Below are 21,635 nucleotides of genomic sequence, written 5' to 3'. Positions count from 1 at the left end.
AGCATTTAATTAGGATTCCATTAGTATTAATATTGCTTTCAATTCCAAAAAAGTTAATTTCCACTTCTTTGCAGATATTTCAAAGTACAATATTAACTTCATACAAAATGAGCAATTAAGCAAACACCATTATTTCACATTTTACATTCTTCAAAAAATACAAATTCATATTTACTCTTTTTTGGGTTTTGGAGATGCTCTTCCTTTGGAAGTACTGTACCTGTAACTAACATATTCACATTGCTCAATGTAAGCACATATGTTCTCATGTTTCATAGTTAAATAAATTCCTTTAATACCATACACACATTCTTGAAAAACCGGGGTTCTTCTATTTTGTCATCTCCAAGACCATTGCCCAGCTCCCCATACGTGTCAAACAAAACAAAAGCAGTAAGTGGACAACCTAGGCTTCTCCTAGACCTCCCGGTTTGACAATTACGCTGCCGTCGATGCTGAAAGACTGCTTCGGTAACTAACCAGGCTCGAGGTTTGCGCGTCCCTGCCCGCCGCGCTGACGCTGGTCTGCGTGAAATAGAACTGCGACTACAACTCTCTCTCCAAACAAGGGTCAGACAGATAGCTCCGCTTCAGTAAGCAAGTGGAAGGACACAAAGCTACACAGCAAGAAATACCAGCTACTGTAACTACGGTACTGCAAAAACATACCCTTGATTTTGCTGAAAAAGATCATATGAAAAAAATTTCTTGTAAGAAAAAGTAGAAACTGCATTTATTTGAGAAAGTGTACACTGCATAATGAACCAAATTTTGGCCAGCTTGCACACCACCAAAAGCATGGTGTGGGATTTTTAAACTAGTTCCAAGAACACACACACTCAGACTATGTACACTACTACATAAATATCCAGTTTAATTTGCATTTCTCAGTGCAGACACAGAATCCAACTTCTAGAACATATGATATATATCAAGACAAGACGCAAAAAAGTTAAAAGTTCAGCCCTGTCCGTGAGTATCAACTACAGGTAACATTTATAAAAACTTGACATTGTTTCCAAAATATGTTACGGAAAAAATAGTGTACCAATTAAAAACTATGCAATCAGAAATTTGTAGGGCTTATTAAAGACATGCTTTTTTTTTTTTTTTGCCTTACGGTCCAGATTGACTCTAACAGTTCTGCCCAGCTAGGTCAGATCACTAACGCCAAGGACTTTTCACCCATAGATCTCAAAGCATTTTACAAAGACCGGTTTCGTTGTCCTCATTTCACAGGGAGGAAACCGAGGCATGGAGAGCTTAGGTGACTTGCCCAAGGTCTCGCAGCCAGCCAGCGGCCAAACAAAGAACGTGACACCGAGATCCCATCTGCTCTACACCACGGACCTGGCTGCCTCTCGTTTCAGCTGCCCGCTGCGCTCCTCCCCCCAGTCAGGACCAGCTTTTCCTCTCCAGTCAGCCCCAAGGTCAACGACGCCTCAACTACTCTCCCCCAGCAGTTCCACAACCAACAGGCCAGTCCTCAGTTTGCTCTCCGAGCCTTATTTATAATTGGTGCAGGAAGAGTACTGTAAACAGTTTAACAATGTTGTTGCAGTTGCAAAAACAATATCGTGGATGACTGCAGAAGCGCCATCCTCCATGAAGTAAGGCAGATAACATGACATCAAAAACGATCTCGCGAAGACAAATTTTAAAGGTGCAACATGCCCGTTTCAGAACAGCTTGTCGCTTCTGTTCATACTCGTGTGGCGGAACAGAGCGGAGGACAAGGGGGAAAGGACACACACCAAGGAACACAGCTGTGTCCCACAGAAGTGACAAGCAGCCCACCAGAAAGCGTGAGAGAAAAGGCCTGCTAAAGCACAGTGCTCTCAGTGGAATATTTGCATAGATTGGACGTTTGCTAATGATGCATAATTTCTCTTGGGTATCGACAGGGAAGGGCAGTATGTCACTGAGCTAGTTACTATATATTCAGTTAGACAGACACAGACAGACTGACCACACGGGACAATGATCTTTAGCTACAAGTATTGCACCAAGTTAAGTGCTCATCTTTGCACACCCCTGTTAACTTTTTACTCAGAGCAAAAATAAACTTTGTGAAAGTATATACAAAAGAAATTGCAGCAATTGGGTTAAAGAAAAAATAACCTAAAGTGCATTTTAGATACCAGTATGAGGTTCTGCGAACTAGTCTTTCTGGACACAGTCAGCATTACAGAAGTGCCCGATTCGTACTTTGTTCTATATAATTCAGTACCAGCATTTAAACAGTGCTGATTTTCCATCCCTCTACCATCTACAAGCATGAAAAGCAACTTCTACAGCCTTCAACTGCACGCCAAGTCTGCTTGCTTGGGTCACTGCTTGGCGACTAGAGCTACCGATGTTGGCAATGAGACCCATTCTACATGTTTAAGCTTCTGCACCCATCTAGAAACTGTAAGTAACCAAGTAAATCCCCATAAGCCACAAAACAGCAAAACCCTTAACACAGAACGACGCAGAGCAGTGCAGTTTTGCTCTTTGACTGATAATTAAAGGGGTTCATGAAATGCAGATTTTGCAGAGGGAGGGCACGCTGTTCTCAGAGGCTCCAGCGTACGAAAGGAACGTGCCCCTTTCTGGGAATCCAACGCCCTACCAGATCTACCATGGCAGAAACTCCCCCCTTTATTAAAAATGTTGTTATTGTGAATACGCTAAATGCTGGGGCAACAAGGGGAGAAGGACAGAAAATCCTCTGGCACCGAGGAATCTCGGGGCTTTGCTGCCGCTGCCCTCTCTCACCAATTGCTCAGGGATCTCCTCCCATCCAAGCGCGTTAGTGACCACGCGGCAGCACAACATTTGATCACACAGCACTGGGGATGATGCAAATGTCCACTGTGAAACGTATCGGATAGACGCAGCATGGAAAGCAGACCAACGATTAAACAACAAAAGCACACATCTGTACAACGCAATCGGGCAGGGTGCACAGTCCGTGGGGCAGCGGCCTGTGCGTTCACAGAATCACGCTGCTCTCGCCTCGTTACAAGCTCTAATTAGTTTCACCTAAATCGCAGCCTGCCTGACGCACATACAAGCAGGTAATGGCAAACCCAATGCACCTACAAGTCAGCATGAACTTGGAACACATTGCTTTGCCTAGAACACACCAATAGAAAACAGTAGCTGTGAAGAGACCACAGCAGAGAGGTCAGCCTCTGACACCCACTCAGAGAGGACGCCTGCAGCACCTCGCTGCTGCCCATCACCACACTTCCACATTAGCTTCCGATTTCAAAGCCTTTGGTAGATTATTCTACTCACTTCTGTCACAAAGGAGTTTCTGAAGATGCCATCTGGTCGCACCAGAAGCGTGTTTTAGGTGGACTAAGTCACGAGTAGCAAAAGTAGCATGGAAAAAAAGCTTCCCTGAAGGACGGAAAGGCTCAGAAGAGGTTGCTAAATCCCCTGGCTGTCACATTTCAGGCCACGTCTGGTACCCTTGTCCCCATCAGAGAAAACCGTGCAACTCCAGGGGGATCTACGCGCTCCTCCGTCAGCAGACTTGCTCACGTGCACGCAGGCGTACGTCCACTCGCCCTCAGCCACCACTGCCGCACTACGCCACGGGAGAGGCGCGAGGCCCCGAGGCCCCTCGCAGTGGCCTGTGCCCGTGCCCCAGGGGACCCCCCGCAGCTCCAGGCGCTGCTCGCACTCCTCCGAAGCGGAGCTCTACACCCAGGAGCTGGCAGGAGACTCATCCCTGTGAGGACAGTCCCAGCCACGCAGGCTTGAGACTATTTCTTTTGTGTTCAAAGCAGTTCTTGCTGCCTTGCAACCAAACTGCATCACAAAATGAAGCTGTAGGAGAAAAACAAAAGGGGCCACCATCTCGCTGCCCTCTAGGGATTACCACTACAAGAACAAAACATAAAACGCTTTGTTAAGCCGAGTTTTGTGTACGCAAACCTTATTGCTGCAGGACCCGCATCCTCGCTGCGACAGCACTGCACAGCACCGCAACACGCACCCGCACGCGGAGAGGGAACGCAATCGGTGTGTTTCCAGTCCGGCTGGTGCCCCCGAGCTCGTCACTGCAATTACCAAAACGGAGCGCACTGCCCTCGTAGAGCGACACGACACTTCCCAGGCACAAAGCATTCTTCGCACAGCCTCTCCTCCCTCACGTTCGCCCTAACGGGACAGTTTTACCCTTCTGCACTTAACAACTAGAAACAAGTTGTCAGAGAGGTGAAAAGCCAGTTCCTTTCAGCCCACTTCCATCCGTGCTGTGGCAGCGGATTCGCGAGGGAATAGCACGCGAGAGCGCTTAAGCCGCTGTCTCAGCTCAGCCTGTGACAGCGGTGTTGGTAAGGCTACACAGACCGTGTCACAAGAGGGTTAAAAAACCTGCTAATCATCGGGTATCCCGGGGAGGTCTGGCTGCACTCACACGATTCTCCCCCCAGCAGGTACAGAGAGCAGCTTTGATCAGATACAGAGTGAAAGATCTCTATCCACTAGGATTTTGCATTCCTAAATTTAGTGCGCAGAGACGCTCCACATTAATTGGCTTACAGTCATTATCTTTGTATCTCACTAATGACAACACTGTAAACTGAATAAAGACTATTTAATATTCTTTCCTTTAACACAAAAAGACAGCCAAAGCCAGAAAGATGGATAAAACACTATAAAATTACATCTTTTAAAATAATGCAGCATAAATAAACCATTTAGAATGAGACTGCATTTATTGCAACATTACAGGCTTTTTGGTGGAAGGGGGGTTTGTGTTTTATTTACCCTGAGTAGGTTAGAATATAGACTTTCAGTTTGATATGAAAAACTACTACGTTGCGTAACATCTTTTAGTCAAGAAATAGCCCCGTGCACAAAAAGCTGGCATTGCAGTAGGTTGGAGGCAGATTCAGGCAGAAATTATATAGCTGAACAGAAAAAAAGGAAGCATTTATGGACAGCTGAAGGATAAACTCACTGAATTCAAACTGAATTTATGTTGAATCATTCTGAAAATTTTCCTAGAGTTGTTCTTGACAAAAGATGAGAGTAACCAGCAAAGGCACCATGCTCCTGATTAAACAGTCGCGGGGGTTAAGAGGATGACTTGTTTCTGAACAGAGCCAAATAAATCAAAAAGAGCAGCAGGCACCAATCTGACTACACCTAGGACTCACTGCATCCTTCAAAGAGAGGCAAAGAAAGCAGACTCTTGAGCCTGAGTAAGCAGGGGCTCCGATTGTGTTTCCATGTTGTGAAACAGTGTGTCTGCCACCACACTTTTTAAGTCCTAATGAAATTAAATGAACAGATCTCTCAGGAGCACAAGGTACTTGTGCTTTACTGAAATAAACTCCCCACAATTTCTGTAGGCTTTAGTAACAGCGTTAGTACAAAGCAAACCCAGGTATCAGCTCCCAACTCAGTGACGTGACAATCGCATTCCAATGAAACTGCAGATAAATCATCTTCTACAATAATGCCATTTTCTACTACAGCAAATTCCTTTCCGGGGCTCCCCTTATAGTGCATGGTTAGTATCAGACATAAGAGACAGAAGAAAATTATAGACCCAAGGAGTTGTAACAAAGACCCACACGCTGCCAGTACCTTAATCCCAAACATAAGTGATGTGCAATTGGAGACAAACTAACCCCCCTTTTTCTTTTTAAAATCTTTTTGCACACGAGTAACCTTAACTTCTGTGTTCACATATGACAAGCAAAAGTGACAGACAGTGCAGCCAAAACAGTTCATATATAACTTAGCTTTTTCTTTTTTTTTTTTTTCCTTTTCTTTTTTTTAGATAGATTCTCAAAGATGGATGTACCTGGGACGTGACTAAGATGACATCTGTGAAGCAGAAATAAGCCACAAAACTTCCAAAGAGGAAGGAAAAAGAATCGATCCTTCAGTTTCTGCTTCTAAGGAGAAGGGTTTTACCCTCCAGGTGCAAAGGAAAATCTGGAACATCTTCACTTAGAGAAGCTGCTATTCAAACCAATTTCTTCCTCACCCTGCAGTAGTGCTTCGATTGGAATTATATTAGATGGGGTTTCAGGGCTTTGGAGGGACAGGAAGTCCGATACATCCATGGCACTTAATGTTTCAGTCTGTGAGTCTGAAGGGTTAACTATCTGACTGCTCTGCCCACACGAAGGAGAAGGGGAAGAGGAAGGAAAGGTCTGAGGCTGCAGCTGGGGAGCTGGCTGCTCCAAAGCTTTTGAATCAGGTGAGGAACATTCCTTCTTAACGGTGGCTTTGTCCTTGGCAGAGTCTCGGCAGGCACACTGACACTGGCAGGCCTCCTCCTGCTTTATAATAATGACAGGAACACTGAGACCAATCTGCTGAACAGGGTTTCCTGAAGGTGAAACAAAGACAAAACACAATGGAACTACATAATTTCACAGCAGGGAGAGACAAATAATCTTTGTGACATTAGATTGTATGCACCTTGCAGCAGAGATTACGTGTTACTTTGTTCAATCACAACGAATACCTCCAGCAGATGATAAATAAGAAAAAAGCGGCAGGTACTCTCTGCTGATGGGCAACCTGTTCAGGTCGAACCCAGGCATTAGAAGTCTAATCTGAATTTTTTTACACAGCACAGTACGTCTCTCCTGACAACCACTGTAACTTCTACAGGATAAAATCCAATAAAGAGCGGCATTCAAATGCCCCGGTCCCTATGCACCAGTCTTTGAAGATGATGACACAACATTACACCACTAATTCTGGTCCTTGACACCAACACAGGTATCTTCCCGTTCGTTTTCTCTAGTCTGCTTTCCTCTCCCATCTTCCTCCTCACTCTTCCTATGCTGCTCTACTTGCCTGGCTTCCTTTCTTTTTTAAAAATTTAAGTTTTAAACTTACCTGATCTCTCTTGACTCCAATTGATTCATCTTTGCAATATAACAACACTGTGTAGGAAGCATGTTATAGAACAGAACTTCTACAGTTGTGTATCATTTTGAGGAAGCTCACAGATAGTGCTTACCAAAAACAATTGCTAAAGAACTGATTAAGCTTTCTAGTTTACTACCTGTTTCATGTCTTCATTTAAAAGAACAAAAAACAAATTACGTCCTTGCATTTTTGTCTTTTATTCTTTTATATAAGTTCCATTAAATACCATTTTTATGAATACTGGATCTGATCTGTGAACCTGCTTATCTTACAAATTGTTAGAGAAACTACTACAGGCCAGATCTCAGCACAACCTAGGAGTCTAGAGCAGACTGCACTTAAAACCTCAGGAACGTAAAGAAAAAAAAAAAAAAAAAAGAAAGGATTGTCTTCAACATTTCTGCAAGCAATAAAATCACGACAAATCCTGGTCAAACTAACAGTACTACAAACAGAGAAAGAGAGAAAAGCAAGTTCAGTGTCAAGCTTACCTGTGTTGCCAGCTACTGGTAACGCAGTGGTAAAAAAAACCTTTTCTACTACTTTTGGAACCTGTGGCTTTCAAGAAAAAAAAAAAAAGAAAGAAGTGTCAGTTGATCCCAATCAAATTTCTATTGTTCAAATTCTAAACAGCTGCAATCATAAGAAAGAGTGATACACACATTCCAAAGAGAACACACAGGAAAGCTAACAAAAAAATACAACATTTGGCTTGGTTCTGGGCTATGTTCTGGCTATCCCAAAACTCAAGAGTATTATTTCAGTAGTCCTAAAGATGGGGAGTAATCACCCGTCCCACCACACGCTTGTCGACACAGCTTGTGGTTTCTGACAATTGCGTGACTGTATTCTTAAAAAACTGCTGTGCTTGCTCGTACTGCTTGTACCTGCTGCCCCTCACTCTTGACCATTTGCAACTGAGAAAGTCTAAAGGTGGCAACAGTATTCTTACAGGCTAAAACCCTTGAAGTCTCAGCTAGCCAGATTTACTGGAGAACCAGAAACGTTCTGTTTTCCCAGAAAACTTTTCATTACCTCTATCAGGCTAAATTAGGAAGAGACCGATTACAAAATGTTTAAACACAAACTTTACAGAGTTTTTTGTCCTTTACTTGTCAAAAGTAATAGATTAAAACCCACATATATTCTCAGGCCATGTGGAGCACTGTCCTGGAGAAACCAAGCTGATACCTGCTGTGAGAAGTCTGTCACTGGGGAAAAGAAGAAAGCAAGATTTTTCTGCACCCTGGATTTCTCTATCTATTTTCTATTTATTTCTCTATTTCAGGGGCTGCATTGGTGACATGTTTATACATATTACCACGATAAGCATTATACAATACTGCATCCTAGTTTGTATCTTACAGTTACAGGTTTGACCCCCTTCCTTTTCAAAAACAAGGACTCTAGGAGGAAGAGAGATGGTTCAAGCTGTTTCAAAGCCGTGCTGGATATACTAACCATTTGTTCTTGGCTTTGTGGAGAACCAGTGGCACCATTTAAGATCCATTGTAAGTTTTGCTCTCCCATGACAATGCTGGACTGCAGAATAGCGGTGCTCTGAGAAGGAGTAATTGTTATAGTTGGATTACTGGTCAGAACAGAGTTCGCACCAACAGGCACAGTCTGAACTACAGCTGGCAAGGGCTCAGTGGCACTTGATGCCGTTGGGGCAGATGCCCCAGCAACCACTGAAAGTCCTTGTACAATGGGCTGCGGCGGTGTCTGAGTGTGCTGCAGGAAGTCTTGGTGACTGGCTGCAAACTGTGTGCTGTGAGGAACAGGCACTTCTGGGGATTGTAAAACAGTTGCAGGATTTCCAAATGCAGCTTGCTGGGAGCTGGTTCCTATGGAGGAGGGAGCAGCAGGTGCTGCTGAGGCTTGTAGTGCTGAATGCGGAGGCTCAGAGATGCCAAGCTGCAGTACAAGTGGAAGAGACAACGACGCTGAGTCTCCTGCAGAAGGCGGAACAGCAGTGACTGAGTCTGCATCACCATTAAAACCTTCAATCAAGGCAGCTGCCAAAAGAAACAAAAATATAAATACATCAGTTCTCATAAGATCTGAATAAACAACGTTTTCAATGAACTTCTCGGCTAGCTGATGGATTTTTGCTAAGTAAAGCATTACCACTGTGACATCTTCAGACTAGGGCTCAAAAACATACAACACTAGACAGTGAAATCTAAAAGCAGGTCCAAATTCAGGAAGCTGGTAACACTGAATACTACACACAAGCTGATCAGCCTCATTAGCTCTTTCTAAGAAGCCTTTTTATCCACGGGTTTGTGCAGCTACGTCAAGAGAGGAAGCTTGAAAACAACGCTTATGTAGGAAGTCCAAGAACATCAATGTCAGCGTTGTACGACAACGTGCTGTAAATACTCAGTCACTGCCTGAGCGTTACACCGTCAGTGAATACAACGCATTTCCAACACAAAAGAATTTCAATACCGAAATTAAAGTTCTGTTTGCTATTTAGAGTTATGTGGGACAGTAATCTTCAGTCTGACATGCTGAATTAAGTACATGCACGCAGAGGGGGAAAACTGTCAAAAAGCGCTCTCTTAAAATAGCACAAATACAATTTGTACCTGTCTGCTGAGAGTCGTCCTGATTTGCAGTATGATCTGGGCTCTGAAACATAGACTCAAAGATGCTTGCTGGTGAGATTGTGCTAAGGTCTTGTCCATGTGTCTGGCAAATAGAAAACAAAGAGGAAGACATCAGATAATGTTGTATCTCAGGTCTCCGTAAACTTTGCACAAATCCCAGTCAAGCAGCACGTGAATGTCAGAAATACCTCGCCAACTAACCAGCCACCTTCAGGAAAGGCAATGTATTTCACTTACCTACTGTAAAATGACACTTAGTTTTTATTACCCACAATCAAATTTACCAAAACAACAAGCAAATCCTTACAAAAATAAATAAGTCCTTCAAAGTAAAACATATTCTTCTGCATCCACACTTTGTTTAACCCTTAGTTCTTGTAATACTTTGTTAGAAACAGACATTCATTTGACTTGGCTGTTTGTGAAACAAAATAGCTCTGCTTAGATTATATCCTGGACTATGCACTACTGTCACCCACACTGCTCTAGGAACAGAATATATTAAAAAGCTGCACACTGCTTCCACATCAAAGCACAAAAGAATGACACAGTCTCATCAGTATATAATTTTCCTCTATGTAAAATTTAAGCTCAGTCAACAGTTATCAATAAGCAAGAACATTATTACGGTAAAGTCAGATGCAGAGCCTTTAAAAACAGGATGAATTAAGCACGGCATATTTTGGAGGAAAATCCCTCTCTTTCACCTGGTTATTCTGCTTTTAGACAGAAATATTTCTTTTTTGTTCCAGCATTCCAAAAAGGACAGCAATAATGTGTCATATTTACAGGCTCAATAGGGTGCGTAAGAAACATACGGTTTTTGTCAAGAGAGAGCCTCCTGCAAACTGCCACAAGACACACAAAAAAGCAGCGTTCAGTACATCTAAAACAATTCTATCCAACGTCACTTATTCTGTGAGAGACTACATCTCCTCCACTAGCGAAATGAAAGCCTAAAGTAGAGCATGGCAGTGGCCCAAACGAGTGAAACAGAAGCCACCAGCCATACGTATCTAATCTGCTGTGTTCTAGTTGACGGGACAAACACATTGCCAGAAAAAAAGCAAAACTCAGGTTACGGGTGAGGCAATTCCGGGACAGTAACTCACTGGATTAGAGTTCTCCCGCAATTCTGAATCTGTTGATATGAGGCTTAAGTCACTCAGACAAAGTGAGTGGCTTGTATCCTGTAGAGAAGAAAAATAAATTGAGTTATATATTAAAAAATAGTGTCAGAAATGTTTTAAACTACTTTTTAGAGTCCATACAATTCTGTCTACACAGAATTTTTTTTACCTATATGTGACCGAAGTCTCAGTTCTAAAATCAAAGGAGCAATATTACTAAGCAAAGGATATTTAGCAGCTATCAAGGGTTCTTAACATCTCTTTCACATTACTTCCAAAACATTAAATAACCTAGAATTTTAAATTAGCACAGGAACAAAACAGCCTATAGAAAATAAAAAATTTAAACCTTAACAGTTAGTATTTATTTTACTTCACACGCTTATTACATAGTATTGATTAAAACATAAGAATCTACAAGAAAGCACGATAATATATATAATTGCCAACTTGTGTTGGTACGTGGCATACTTGTCAAAGCAGCAGTAGCCCAAGCGTTAATTTTAATGTGATTAAAGTGAATAGACAAATTTAGATGAGCTTTTCTAAATAAAACTTGGTAACCAAATACCATGCTAGAAGGGGCAGGAATACCGATCCCCCTGTTTATTAACCGCACGCTGTAAACACAGCATATGAGAATAAACCCTACGCTGCCACCTTGAATGCCAGCAATTTCAGAATTGAAATTGAATTCTCGGTTCAGAAGAGAGGCACCTGTGGGTTTCTTCATGGGAGACGGAGCACCGCAATTCCCTTTGAAAATCCCAGCCTTAAATGTTATACCTTTAGAACAAGCTACAGACCAAATAATTTCTTCCCCAAATTATGGCTTTATCTCCACCTAACACAGAAGCATTAGGAAGAAGCTCTACTAACCTCAGACACATTGTTATTGGGAAGTGCATTATAAGAATGTCCTTTCTCGTGACCTTTCATGTGGCTCTTGAGACTATACTGTGTACTAAAAGTCTTCTCACAGCCATTACTGGGACAGAAGAAGGGTTTCTCCCCTATAGGCAACACAAAACACATATAACAAACTCACAAACATTATATCAAGACACACACGTTTAAAGGACCTAGGACAGTAACAATATTTTATACAAACAAGATTGTTTAACGCCACTTGACACATTCAGCATTCTTGGGAGTCTTGCAGATAAAAGCTTCCATTTTACCACATGAACTGCCACAAGAACACAACATTTCATTTTTATGCATCATTACTGATAGGTTTGTGAAACATGCTTATGAAATTCAAGACCTGTCAAGCATAAATGGAATATTGGGGATTGCCCTGACCCAGGTGCAGGAGCTTGCACTTGGCCTTGTTGAACTTCATGAGGTTGACCTGGGTGCGCTCCTCCCGCCTGCCAAGGTCCCTTTGGATGGCATCCCTCCCCTCAAGCGTATCAACTGCACCACTCAGCTTGGTGTCACCCGCGTACTGTATGTAAGTATAAATACCTATTAGGATTCTGAGAGTTAGTATAAACTGAATAAGCTCAATTAAAGAAAAAACAAACCCTTGGGACTTACCAGTATGTGTCCTAACATGTGTTTTAAGGTGGTGGCTTGCAGCAAAAGCTTTTCCACAGCCGTCATGCTCACACCTGAATGAGACATCACAGAAGGATTAGCATAGGGCTTCTTTGATGCATTAGTTACAACCTTAGATCACGCTTTGCAATAGTCGCAGGACTCTGAAAAGCAGGCCTAACGCTAATCTGTGTTAGTAATCAGGTATCTCTATCTATACATGCTACACACCCTGTAGCAGGGCTCTGAATAGGACTTCAAAATTCAAGCATGAAGTCAGCATTTGGGCGGGGGTGCTCCTTCATGGAATCAACATTGCATCACAGCAGAGAAGCCGCAATATGTTTTAAAAACATGCTCATCGTGGCACACATTCATGTTTAAAAAAATAGCTTGACTACTCTTGTCTTTGAAGACAGTCATTTTACCCACTTTTACAGGCAACTGAGGGAGCTCTAGAACAAACGTGCTCAAATGCTAGCCACCTTCACTTTTTTCTCATGAGAACAGCTTTTCATTCAGGACAGTAATAGCTGCCTTTTGGCACAGGTGGCCCATTACAGAAGCCCCACAGAAGTAAAAATTGCCATCCAGCAACTTACCGAAATGGCTTTTCTCCTGTGTGTGTTCGAATGTGCTTCCTCAGGTCACTGTGCGTTGTGAAGTATTTACTGCAGCCTTCTGATTCACAGTTAAATGTTTTCCCTGTGTGAAGCCTCTGATGTGCTTTCAACCTAAAAAGCATGCCAAAAAAAAAAAATCCCTCTTATGACTTGTAGTATGAGACGGCCCCTACATGAAGCAAGCAAGCTATTCACTCAAATGTGCAGGACAGGATCAAAGGCTTAATGTGTTCTGAATTGAAGGGAACCAGCTTACGGAAGTAATTGATATCACTTCCGAAGCCCTCCAGCAAATCTGAGAATTCCTTGTGTCTGTGCACCACCTTCAATACTACTGTAATATAAATAAGCTAAGTACGTCATCATAGGTTCTGTCATCCTACTCTTGGTAGAGCACTTCCACATTTTGGGGGGTTTATATTCATATCTGTGCCTGGAAGAAGCGTAACAACTGTATTCAGACACAAACAAAAAGTAGATGCAACTTGCCAAACAGCAACAGCCACATCTACAAGAGAAACAGGCAGAGACTTCCTACCTGTACAGTGTATTGAATGCCTTTTCACAGCCCTGCACATCACATTCAAACGGCTTTTCCTTAGTGTGCACTCGAACATGGATTTTGAGGCTGTAGGAGGTAAGAAAGGCCTTGCCACAGCCTTCTTGATTGCAGACAAAAGTGTATTCCCCACGATGCGTCTTTTGGTGAGTGCGCAGGTTTCCGGCAGTGCTATAAGTGCGCGGACAGCCCTCAAAGGTGCACTGGTATCTCTTGACCTAAGAGACAAAACGATGCATACTTAATAATTTTTAAGCATTTCTGGAATCCAGTCAGGGTAGAGCTGCAGGTAAACGTCAAAGACAATGGAACAGATTTTGACTCCCAAAGGAAAAAAAAAATTATTGCCATTTAATTATCCGATAACTTAATATTTCTGCCGCACTATGTGAGGAAGCAGTGGCACACATTGGAAAGCAGGCTGACCTTATAGAGGAATAGTTATGTAATAGAACAGAGGAAAAAACCAAAAAATATAATTCAAAATGTTTCTAGCTAAAATTCTGATAAAATAGTTGGAAAGGACACTGAGAGGCTATCAAACCTACCTGCTGTTCCTGCGTGTAGCACCTACATTTCACTCTACTTATTTACGGAGGAGGAAGACAATGGAAAACGTCCTTTCACAACCTGACCCTCAAAAGCACTGCCCTGTGTGCTGAATTCCCATTAATGCCTTGAATGAGAACTACAGTTTTCAGGCTCTCCTATGGTCTAACCATCGGTCCATTTATTACTTCATTTTATCTCAAAAGCAGCCTTCATTGTGCTTTGTTCTTCTCTTCCGTGTTTACTTAAATAGTCAACGCCTGAAGTGTAATGAATCAAACAAGGTGCTTTACATCAAAAGGCAAGTGTTACAGATTTCTCAGTCAGCTGTCTAGACCACCAGGAAACAATTTCATATTGAACTAGATTTGGTAGCCTTCCCAGCTTCTGCAACAGGCAGAAAGAGACCGTGCAGAAGCTTCCAGTGTGCAAGTCATAACGCTTAATTAAATCTTATTCTCTCTTGTGAAGTAGAAGGAATAAGCCATCCGATATGCTTGAATAAATTTATCTTCAACATTAATTATCAGACTGAGGGCTTTCATTTGACTGTCGCAGTTGAGAAACCTTAACATCTAAAAGTGATTATGGAGCCCAAGAGAGGACTTTACATCTGACAGGCAAGAAGCAGAAAAGCATTCCAAACGTATTTCCATTGATTTAGAAATGTTTAGAAAGGCAACACAAACTCACAACAGAGGAGCAGGAACTTGCAGATTGAGTATTCTAGCAACTAGTTGGAAAGACAACACAGCAGGACATAAGCCAGCAATTTTCCTCTTTTCCGAGGCACAAAGCACCTATCTCACAGTACCTAGTATTACTGCTTGGAAAAGGCTGCAGACTGTCTTCAAAAAAACAGATACTGAATTGGGGGCTGATACCAGGAGAACCTGATGAACCTACACATAACTGATGAGTAACCTTTATGGGTTTCTACCCATCCCACGACTCAACAATTGTTCTTTTTTCTTTATATACACCCATCAGAAAAGATCATTTGATAATCATGGGGTTTGGTTTGGTTTTTTTTTTACTACCACAGCTTGGAAGGTGAGAAAAGAATAACATGGGATTCCTTGACCTATTGTCAGGTAAGTATAAAATCACTTTGAAGTCATGCTCCTCTCAGAGTAACAGGAATTTAGGTAGATGTGTTAAGTAGGAGTAGCACCAAAAACACATTGTTCTTGGTGTGCCTAATTAAGAACTGAGTGTTTTTTTAAATCCTTCTATAAAATAACTAATTTGATTAATGCTTTGTGTAGTATCACATAAATGAAAGAAACAATGGGCCTGCAGTAAAATCACTATGAGATCTGTAAATGGCTCTCTGAAACACATTTGTGTTTTGTCCAAAAATTGTCTCCCATTCACGTACTACAATGGCACAAGAATATGGACAGCGGAGGGGATCTGGAACACAGTATTTATTATGCTAACAGTTGTTGGTACTGTTGGAGACCGTATCAGTGCTGTAAGGTCCAAAGGAAGGTACACACCTTCAGGTTTTGTTTCTCAAAGTAACAGCCCTTAACAGCGTCAATTTGAGCCATGTGCACTCAGCATTTCCTCTTAAGTGCATGCCTACTAGGTCCTACATCAGCTACCTGAGAACTGAGGCACCCAAAAGATGTTTCATCGCATGCTTTCCCTCCCCTCTCTCTATACACAGGATTAAGGCCTTCCTAAGGGTAACTACAGAACGAGGGTCAAAAGCACTAAGGCACACGTTTCAGGGCTGTAACAATCGGGTTACTCAGACCCAGGCTCTGCCTGTCCAGAAGACCACCTCTCCAAGGGCAGCCTGGGAAACGAGCTTGTCAGCACGGGCAGGGATTGCAGTTAACTAAACCATCGTCCCCACACCTTCCCAGGAAGCGCTGTGGTCACATAGTGCCCCGGCACAAACTCGTACCAGGTATAATTTGGGTTCTAGATGGCCCTCCATAAGGAAAGAGAAATAAATAGTCTCTCAGTTAACTCCCAACCTATTTTGCAGGGGACAAAATTGCCAGTAGGACCCCTTTAAGAAAGCTTTATAAAACCTGACTATATAGGAGCTGAGTAATCTCTTGTGTCGTCTTAATCTGTAGCCTCTTGTTCATACCACAACAACAGGCTGGCATCTACCTTCACCCTCCTTTGACAAAACCTTACTATTTGGAGAATATTAAAACAGATTAGATGTACAAGAGATCCTTACACAGAGCATAGAAATATCATAACTATAAAGCTAGAAAGACATAAGGCAACTATAAAATAACTAGCAGTAGTTTTCATTCTGGCTACTACTGAATTCAGCTCCTGCCTCTTACATATAGTTGAAGCTAACAGCATATTGCTAAATGGAGATGAGTTTTCCAAGCTATGTATTATCAACACTTATCTTACTACTCGATTAATCCACGGAGAAACTTTACTCTCAAATGCAGACACACCCAGGAACTAGTTCTCCATGCTTTTCCAATTTCACATGACAGATGAGGAGCAACATTATCCCATAGAATTGTAACTACCGTGAAAAATATCTAGCTATTGCAACATACAGTAGGGGAGGGAAGTATAGCAGAGAAATTACAGTGGATGGCGAAAGAACAAGTATAAAAAAGCATTTTGTCCCAGTAATATGCAGGAAGATTGAGAGAAAACTACCCGTGCTAAGGGGCTTATTAAAAACTACAGTTCAGGAACCTTACTGCCAAAACCCAAAAACTTTTCCTTTTTCAAAGTATCTTGCCCTGTTCAAGTGCCACTTCTTCCAATCCTCACTACATTCCCATCTAACAAGGAGACTGTGGATTTGCTTGTGGCTTTTTTTGGTTTGTTTTCATAAAAAGGATGGGGAAGAGGACCTATTCTACACTTCACTGTAACAGCTTTAAATAAGCTAAAAAAAAGCTAGCTAAGAGATTAATTCAATTTCTTCTGATACTACATTTTATTTAAGATACACTGTTTTCTCTTTATTTCTATAGACACTAGTTACCTAGGCTGCCCTAAGTACAGGAAACATGATGAATTCATGTGAGAACATGTAGGAAAAATGTCATGTCTGGACACATGACTTGACAGCCTACCATGAAATTCACAATACAGAGCAAATTCTTCCTAAATCCTTCTCCTCCTGTGATCCAAGGTTTACTAGAAAGCATTTAACTCACTATAGATTTGCTAGTCAAGAAATACATGTGTGCTAAAGCAATGGAAGTGGTGCACTACATCAAACCCAGCTGTTAATGTTTGCATCCGATTCTCCCTTGATTTTGCACAAGACAGTAAAAAGAGGAAAGATGAAAAAAAATCAAGTGTTTAAGTTGAACAAATGATCTAGGTGATGAGACCAACAGTAACTTGGAGAGGAAGAGATTTTGGAAGGCTTCACATTTTTATCTAGTCACTTAGCATTATCAGAAGCACCGTACAGAGAAGGAAACAGTAACTCCACTGTAAAGTAACTTGCCCTTAATTTATAGTGCAAATCAGGTTAAAGTTATCAGTAAATATCCAAGCATTACAATACAGTTACAACATAATTAAGAAGTTTGGTTGAGTCAGCCAAAACACAAAAGCATAGACTGATAAAACACAGACACGAGGTCAGAAAGTACATTTTATTAGACGAGAAGGGCTACATTATCTTCACCAGGGATCATCAGATTCAGTACAATTTATGTATCCGTACTGAAGCAAATGTTCCCTGTTCGAGTTTTAAGGCAGCTGGAAATCAACATTTTGCATACTGCATGACAGGACATTCTCCACAGTACTCCCCATAACACACAAGGGATTTGACACAGGCACAAACTACCTAAAAAAATCAAGCGAGGAGTCTGTTACACTTTCTAGGTGTTTACATTTAGGTCTAGAAAGTCCAAGAAAAGGAGAATATTAATTATAGATTAAGGATTTGGATCCTAGCTGCCAATGCACATATTTAAAGGAAGACAGCAGTAACACTTTCAGCTTAATGGCCTGAACTATGACAAAGGCCTTGCAGCGCCTTTTTTCAAAGACCAAATCTTTATTTCATAAATTATTCTGAGAAGGATACTCCAGACAGAAGCCATACTACCACCATGTTCTAAGCAAAACAAAACTTTATGTAAAGCAGCAAAGCATTTAGTTCTCTTTTCACATTAGGAAAATTAGCACATCAAATAAGCACTGATTATACACATAAAATTATGTAGATATTGACCATGAAAGACTCGCGGTTACAGCAGCAAGTACTCAAGACCATCGCCATGCGCAAGCAACAACAACAAAGAAACATGGCAGCAACAGGAAAAAACACAGATGGCCAGGATATGAAGCGCACAGAAACAAGTTGCTTTGAAGATAAAGGCTGTGGATGCATCACATGTGCTTTCTGCAAGGGACAGTGTGCTGCCTCTCCCAAGGAGATGCACCAGAAGGAAGCTACAAGAGTCTTAATTAAGCATTTACCTTAGAAGTAGGAACTAATTGTCCAATAATCAACAAGACTGGCAAAAGCTGAGCCTGACAGGCTGTGCCAAAGTCTACTTAAACTGCTCAGTTTACCTGTAACTCATCTCCAGTTCACAAGATCCCCCTTAAATTGCTATTGTTAATGTCGTCATTGAACAAAAAAAATAATGAATTTGAAATAGAAGACTATAACCACATTTATTCTTACAGACAGAATTGTAGTGAGAGAAGTATAATATAACAAAAGGAAGCTAAAGGTAATTAATGAAGCGTAAAACCCTCTTTTGCTTCATAAATGTCTAAGACTGGCCTGAAAATTTAAGACCTTAAAACAGTTATCTCAAGTGTTAGAACTGCTACAGATGTTTTGGAAGTACCAAAGAATTGGACTGCTGACTTTCAGAGATGAGCCAAATGTTCAGGGGTTTGAGAGCTTTCCCCTCCCCGTCTCCAGGCGGCTTCCCAAGCACTTGAAACAGCAGGACAAAAAGGGTTTTTACAAGATGGAAGAGCATCACATATGCTTAGGGCTTATTTCCACTGCACTCAAATTATAGTGTAACTCCGCCCCCACCCTGGAAAATTAATTCAAGAGAGGGAAAATAAATTCAGATAAAGGATTTCATTAGGAAATTCCAGGTGTTACAAGCCTTTTTAAAAAAAGGAGGGGTGAAGAAATAAAATCAGTTTAATTGCACATGCAGTCATCAACACCTGTTTAGCTAGTACACACTGTTCTCGGACACTGCAGACTGCAAGCTGATTATCCTACAAAAAGAAAAGAAAGTACTGATATGACTGACATACAAAATTTAAATATTTTAGCAGCTAAGAAGGTAGGGATACACCAGCTGCTAATATGAATAATAACTGAGCAAAAGGAGTTCCTTAGACTTAAACTGGCTTATTGAACAAACCTCAGTCCAGAAGTTTCGTAACTAATTGCAGAGCTAACCTCCTGCAGCCCCATTTCCTCACTGCCGAGGGAGCGATAATGAAGGTTCCCCGCTACTCTAAATTATTCAGAGCATTCAAACCCAGCTTCCTTTCTCAGCAAGGGCTCGTTTCTGCAATTCTCTCTTACAGTGAGTATCAGTTACACTAGTAGTCGATACTACTAGCGCTGATACTAGCACAGACACTTGCCTAGATCCTCCCTTATTTAACCCAGAAAGGCCAAAAAAGGAGCACAAACTTGTCACTGCGTTGGTATTTCAGTCAACTTTGCATTGCTTTTGCACCTAAAAAGCAAGAATCCCAAGTCAGCCTGTACAGGCCCTCACCACTTTGCATGCCAGTAGAATTCATTAGGGAAACAGAATTAAAAGTAATCACCATTTTAAATATGCAAGCTGATTTAAGCTTTCAAACTACAGCAGAAGGTAGTTTGAAGTTTCCCTTATTTTCTTCTCACAGTTTCCCTGTGAGCGACACAATAAAGCTACAAGTAATTTTAAGTTTGGCATCTTCAGTTTCATACTTTAGCTACTGCCAACAGTCTGGAAGGTAACCTGCAACTTGGGTGCGCTTTTCTCAAGAGTGTGGTTAACCACAGAATAACAGAGTTCATGTTCTTTTTAGTTATCTTAACTCAGGAAATAATTGTCCAACCAAAAGAAAAATAAAAGACCATTAAAATCACATACGCTACTAATAGAAATGCATTTTCAGAACCATATTGTCCTGTTATCTAGCATGTTACCGCATATCAAAAAGCGGCTCCTGGCTGCTTCATGAAAAAGCAGCAGGATATTAGAGTGAAAACTGATGACACTCGCAGTTTTGCTGCTGACCCAGTAAGTAACTATGGGAAACGGTTATGCCTATCAGCACGCAGCATTGCTATCGCTAAAAGTAACAGCGGATTTAATGGAATGGAATTCACTCCGCTATACAGTAACCTTTAAGAACAAGGGGAACTTTTGTCTCTCTCCTGGCAAACGGCTTTAGAAAAACACATTTTCAAAGCATTTAAGGTCGTCAGATGAAAAGGACTCACAATAAGCATAAAATTCAGAATCACATCTAGCTACTTACTTCTTTAAGCTTGGTTTCTGGGCATTCAGACTGCAAAGTGAGCGTTGCTCCTTCGATATTTCTTGGCATAGGAGTTGAACCAGGATTTATTGTTAGATGAATCTGATCTGGAGAAATAATATGTTGCACGTAACCCTGGGACATTCCTTCATGATCTGCTATTAAATGAAATCCTTCTTCATGACCCTCCGGTAAAAAAGGCAAGTGATCACCACACTGTCCTTCATCCTCATCATCTTCCAACACGCTGTGGTCTTGCTCTATTAGAACAGTTGTCCTGTCATAGACCGTCCCAGACGATGAAGAAACCAGCCCGTTTTTATCAGCAAACCTCATCATATTGTCATCTTGGGTTAAGTCGTCTTCCTCCACTTCGTAGTAGATAACGTTGCCTTCAGGACTGTTCTCCCCCATGGCTCACCGCCTCTCAGTGCGATATCGTCAAGTCAGACCGTAACGACTCATCTGCAACAGAAGGACGGGCGGCGGGGGGAGGTCAGGCGGCTCTGCCCCGGCCGGGCCGGCCCGGGCCCCGCTCCGCTCGCAGGCGCAGCGCTGCGAGGCTGGGCAGGCGCCCCGCGGCCCCGGCCGCCCCCCCTCCCCGGCCTCAGGGCGGGCGGTGGCGGAGGAGCCGGGCCCTGCGCCTCGGCCCCCGCCCCGCGGGCCGGGGACGGCGTCCCCTCCCCGAGCGCGGCGCTACCCCCGCCCGGCCCGGCCCCGCGCTGCCGCGGAGAGCCGCTCCCAGGGCCTGCGCGGGACCTCACCGCCCCCCAGCCCGGGCGCCCTGCAGCCGGCCCCGCCGCGCTCACCGAGCTCCCGGCAGCGGCGGCACCTCCTTCCCCGCCCCAGCGGCACCATGATTACCAGCACACTCACTTCCGCTTCCGGCCGCGCACGGCCCGACGGGAGCGCCGCGCCCGCCGCGGGGCCTGACGGGAAGGGCCGGGTGGGCGGGGCTGCGCCTGCGCACTCGGACGGCGGCAACCGGTGCGCAGGCAGCGCGGAATCGGCCCCGCCGGGCACGGAAAGGAGCGTTACCGGCCCCAGAAGGGGAAGGGAACGGGGGCGGCGGGGCCAGAGCGACAGGCCCCGGGTCGGGACCGGGCCAAGGCCGCGGCCCAGCGCGGCAGCCGCTGCAGCGGGGGAGATCCCGCACGCGCCCCACAGCCGGTGTTAAAATAGATTTATAGCCTCGAAATACAGTCACACGATAGAAAAAAATGGCCATTTC

The 21,635-nt window shown here is 42.9% G+C and overlaps 1 protein-coding gene across 1 annotated transcript; it reads right to left on the bottom strand.

The window, feature by feature from the left end:
- Positions 1 to 45: 45 nt before the first annotated feature.
- Positions 46 to 21,293, bottom strand: MTF1 (metal regulatory transcription factor 1). Its single transcript, XM_082329662.1, has 11 exons — positions 21,214 to 21,293; positions 20,405 to 20,869; positions 13,346 to 13,584; positions 12,787 to 12,918; positions 12,185 to 12,258; positions 11,522 to 11,655; positions 10,625 to 10,702; positions 9,492 to 9,594; positions 8,359 to 8,915; positions 7,389 to 7,455; positions 46 to 6,346 (listed from the first exon to the last, which is right to left on the bottom strand). Exons 2-11 carry the CDS (start codon positions 20,816 to 20,818, stop codon positions 5,958 to 5,960), a joined length of 2,187 nt encoding a protein of 728 aa, XP_082185788.1. The 5' UTR covers positions 20,819 to 20,869; positions 21,214 to 21,293; the 3' UTR covers positions 46 to 5,957.
- Positions 21,294 to 21,635: the final 342 nt, after the last annotated feature.

Source organism: Platalea leucorodia, assembly GCF_965183815.1.
Source record: "Platalea leucorodia genome assembly, chromosome: 18".
NCBI classification, from domain to species: domain Eukaryota; kingdom Metazoa; phylum Chordata; class Aves; order Pelecaniformes; family Threskiornithidae; genus Platalea; species Platalea leucorodia.
Note: the sequence above shows the minus strand (reverse complement) of the source record. Positions and strands in the feature narration are given on the sequence as shown.